Source organism: Colletotrichum siamense (assembly GCF_013390195.1).
Source record: "Colletotrichum siamense strain Cg363 chromosome Unknown KSG_Cg363_contig01, whole genome shotgun sequence".
Classification (NCBI taxonomy): Eukaryota; Fungi; Ascomycota; class Sordariomycetes; order Glomerellales; family Glomerellaceae; genus Colletotrichum; species Colletotrichum siamense.
The window spans coordinates 1,300,188-1,302,803 of record NW_023501014.1 but is presented as its reverse complement, the minus strand read 5'-3'; the positions used below and the strand labels follow the sequence as shown (position 1 = coordinate 1,302,803).

Sequence of the window (2,616 nt, the reverse complement as noted above, 5' to 3'; positions counted from 1 at the left end):
CTTTCATGCCCTCATCGCAGTACTGCATGTGATCTCAAAGGTTTAGTGGTCAAGGCTAGGGAAAATAGTCAATTGTGAGTGTGTGTGGCTGATTGTTCGAATTGGCTGGCGGATAGGTTGCAAGTGAACCCTTTATTTGTCGCCTGATGCAATCCCTACAGCATTGGAATCTGCCAGTGTCCTCATTTGACCACATCCCACTCCCTGCAATCGCCATGCGACATCAACTTTTTGGTGCGCCGTTGAGTCATCGCTCAGTAAAATTGTCCAGCAAGAGGAAGTTATATAATCTTAACAGGCTTGAGCATGCGCTGTGTCTCGGGGCTGTCGTGTAGGGCCAGTGCATTTGGTGGTACAAGATGTTACTGCTACCAGAGATTATTAGTAATTGTATTGGAACACTTCAGCAATCAAGATTGATTGCACGTTGAAAGCATTGGTTCTAACGGGAATGACAGTAATGTCCCCAGTCGTAATCTCCAAACTTACCTGAGTGCGGAGTGTACCCGGGATCGTGGGGCTCAGTAGGCGGGGCATACGAAGCTACCACTGGGGCCGTCCAGGCCAGTGGTACCCCCCAGCAACGTTGAAATGCGAGGGCGGCCACGGTCCGCCGGCTCGGGTATCATGGAAGTTGCGGAAGAAGTGATTGGTGCCGTCAGGATATATTGCTGGGAAATAAGAAATTGCTAATGGTCGCATCTCAGCATCCTCAGTTGGCCTTCTTCCGCGCGCTTGAGTAACAGAGATGTAGGCGAACACAGCTGAGGCGATAGCAACAACAAGACTTGGCACACCAAAAACAATAGCGATCATGACTTCGGTGGAGATTGACATCTTGAAACGTAGAAAGGAACAAATCAAGAGTATAAGAAAAGGATGACTTTTTCTCCTTGATCTCCTTGGAGGTTTCGTGGTGCTTTGAAGGAGACTACCCTACTTATGTTATGCTGGAAGAGGAGTGGCCGATGCTGGAATGGGCAGAGTTCGGGTCGATGTCGTGGGGAGCGGACAGCTGAAATAAGAGGCGATGTGTGACGACGTCGCTGAACCCCAGAGGGCTTTAAGGCAAAAAAGAGAGGCGACAGGTCGATAAGGTAGGGGCGGGTACTGCTTCTGCAATCCTTGTCGAAAGCACTCTACCTTAGACCTCAGCAGTGGGATAGCACCCAGCCCGCTACTCCCGTAATCCATGCGTCCTTGCAATGTCTTACATGCTCATGCAGAAGACTTCACTTTGTTGGCGTTATGCCTCAAATGGACATCATGGTTGCTTCACTAGCCCATTAGAGTGTAGGTACATGCCACTTGCTGCATATGATTCGAATGTGGCGGCTGTGCATTTGTTGCTTATGCATAAACGCTGATGTTGGTTCTCAGCCACCCAGACACAACCATCGGAGCGAGATGGCCTGCAACTGAAGCCTAATCAAATGTCACGGCGCGCTGCGGATTCGATTTGCTGCCACTAGCTGTACTCGTGTATCCTCCAGAGCTTGGTGTTGCTGCATTCGAGTGCGGCGGTCTCGATTCGACTATCTATGGCCATTCGACGGACGCGGAATAAGACTGATACTTGAGGAGCCAGTGATCGAAGAACGACCGGCACACCTTAGAGAGGCTCCGACACAACGAAATTGATTTGGGTGAATTGTGAAAGGGGTGCTGACATTGGCCTGTATCCGCTTAAAATAACAATCCAGTGTTCACCTGCGGTCCATCAAGCTCCGTGAGGGTTTTCAGATGGCCGCTGAATAGGGGTATTCTCGGTGAGAGATGATGTTCCAAAATGGTGGAGGCTTTGTAGGGGCTTGTTCTTGACAGTGATAGCGGATCGGATGTCGATGACCGAAGTTCCGGGAGGCTGGAGAGAAGAAAGCAATCTGAATGGCATTGTTCATATTGAAAATGTTTTGAACCCACTTCGTTCTAGAAATCAATGGACGTTTGGGGTAGGATCCGGATGGAAAGCGACGTTTTATTGTGATATGAAAATGTTATGTGAATTTCCAGCTTGGAGAGTTTTTCTGGCTGCAGATAGACTGCTCGATGACAGAACGCGATACGCTGGGGCTGGGAGCAGAGACGCTACCCATGATGGAGTGACGTTGGGCCGGCCTGGAACGGGCCACTTCCGCGATACCATGGTCCGACCGCAAGCCTCAACTCCGGATAGTATCACAAATTGGAAGAGTTAATCTCGAGGTTGAAACGATGACCTTTCACGCATGATGCGGACTCCAGCCACGCGCGTGACAACCCCGCGTCAATGGCTACTAAGCATGTACTTGACCCCATAAATACGGGATTCAAGTTGGGCAAAAAGTGCTTTTTGCCCAACTTGAATCCCGAAGCCTGTCCAAAAAGTGATTTTTTTTGGACAACCTGAATCCCGAAGTCCGGAGATGTTCAATTCCGGACCACAATAAAAAGGGCTTACAACAACTCAAGTTGCATGATCTCAGGTTATGCCATCTTCCCGACACACAAACCTTGCTCAGTGTGCCTCTTTTATCCCCTCTGTATTATCCACTTCAGCAATGCAATCCGCTAACTGACATAGAATTTATCCTCACAAATACCCCTCTCCTAAACGACCCATTTCAACGACCGGCT

At 49.3% G+C, this 2,616-nt stretch overlaps 1 protein-coding gene across 1 annotated transcript; it reads right to left on the bottom strand.

The window, feature by feature from the left end:
- Positions 1-521: 521 nt before the first annotated feature.
- On the bottom strand, positions 522-837 carry CGCS363_v000329 (uncharacterized protein; the record flags this gene model as incomplete). Its single annotated transcript, XM_036632178.1, has 2 exons — positions 522-689; positions 745-837. 2 exons carry the CDS (start codon positions 835-837, stop codon positions 522-524), a joined length of 261 nt encoding a protein of 86 aa, XP_036501905.1.
- Positions 838-2,616: the final 1,779 nt, after the last annotated feature.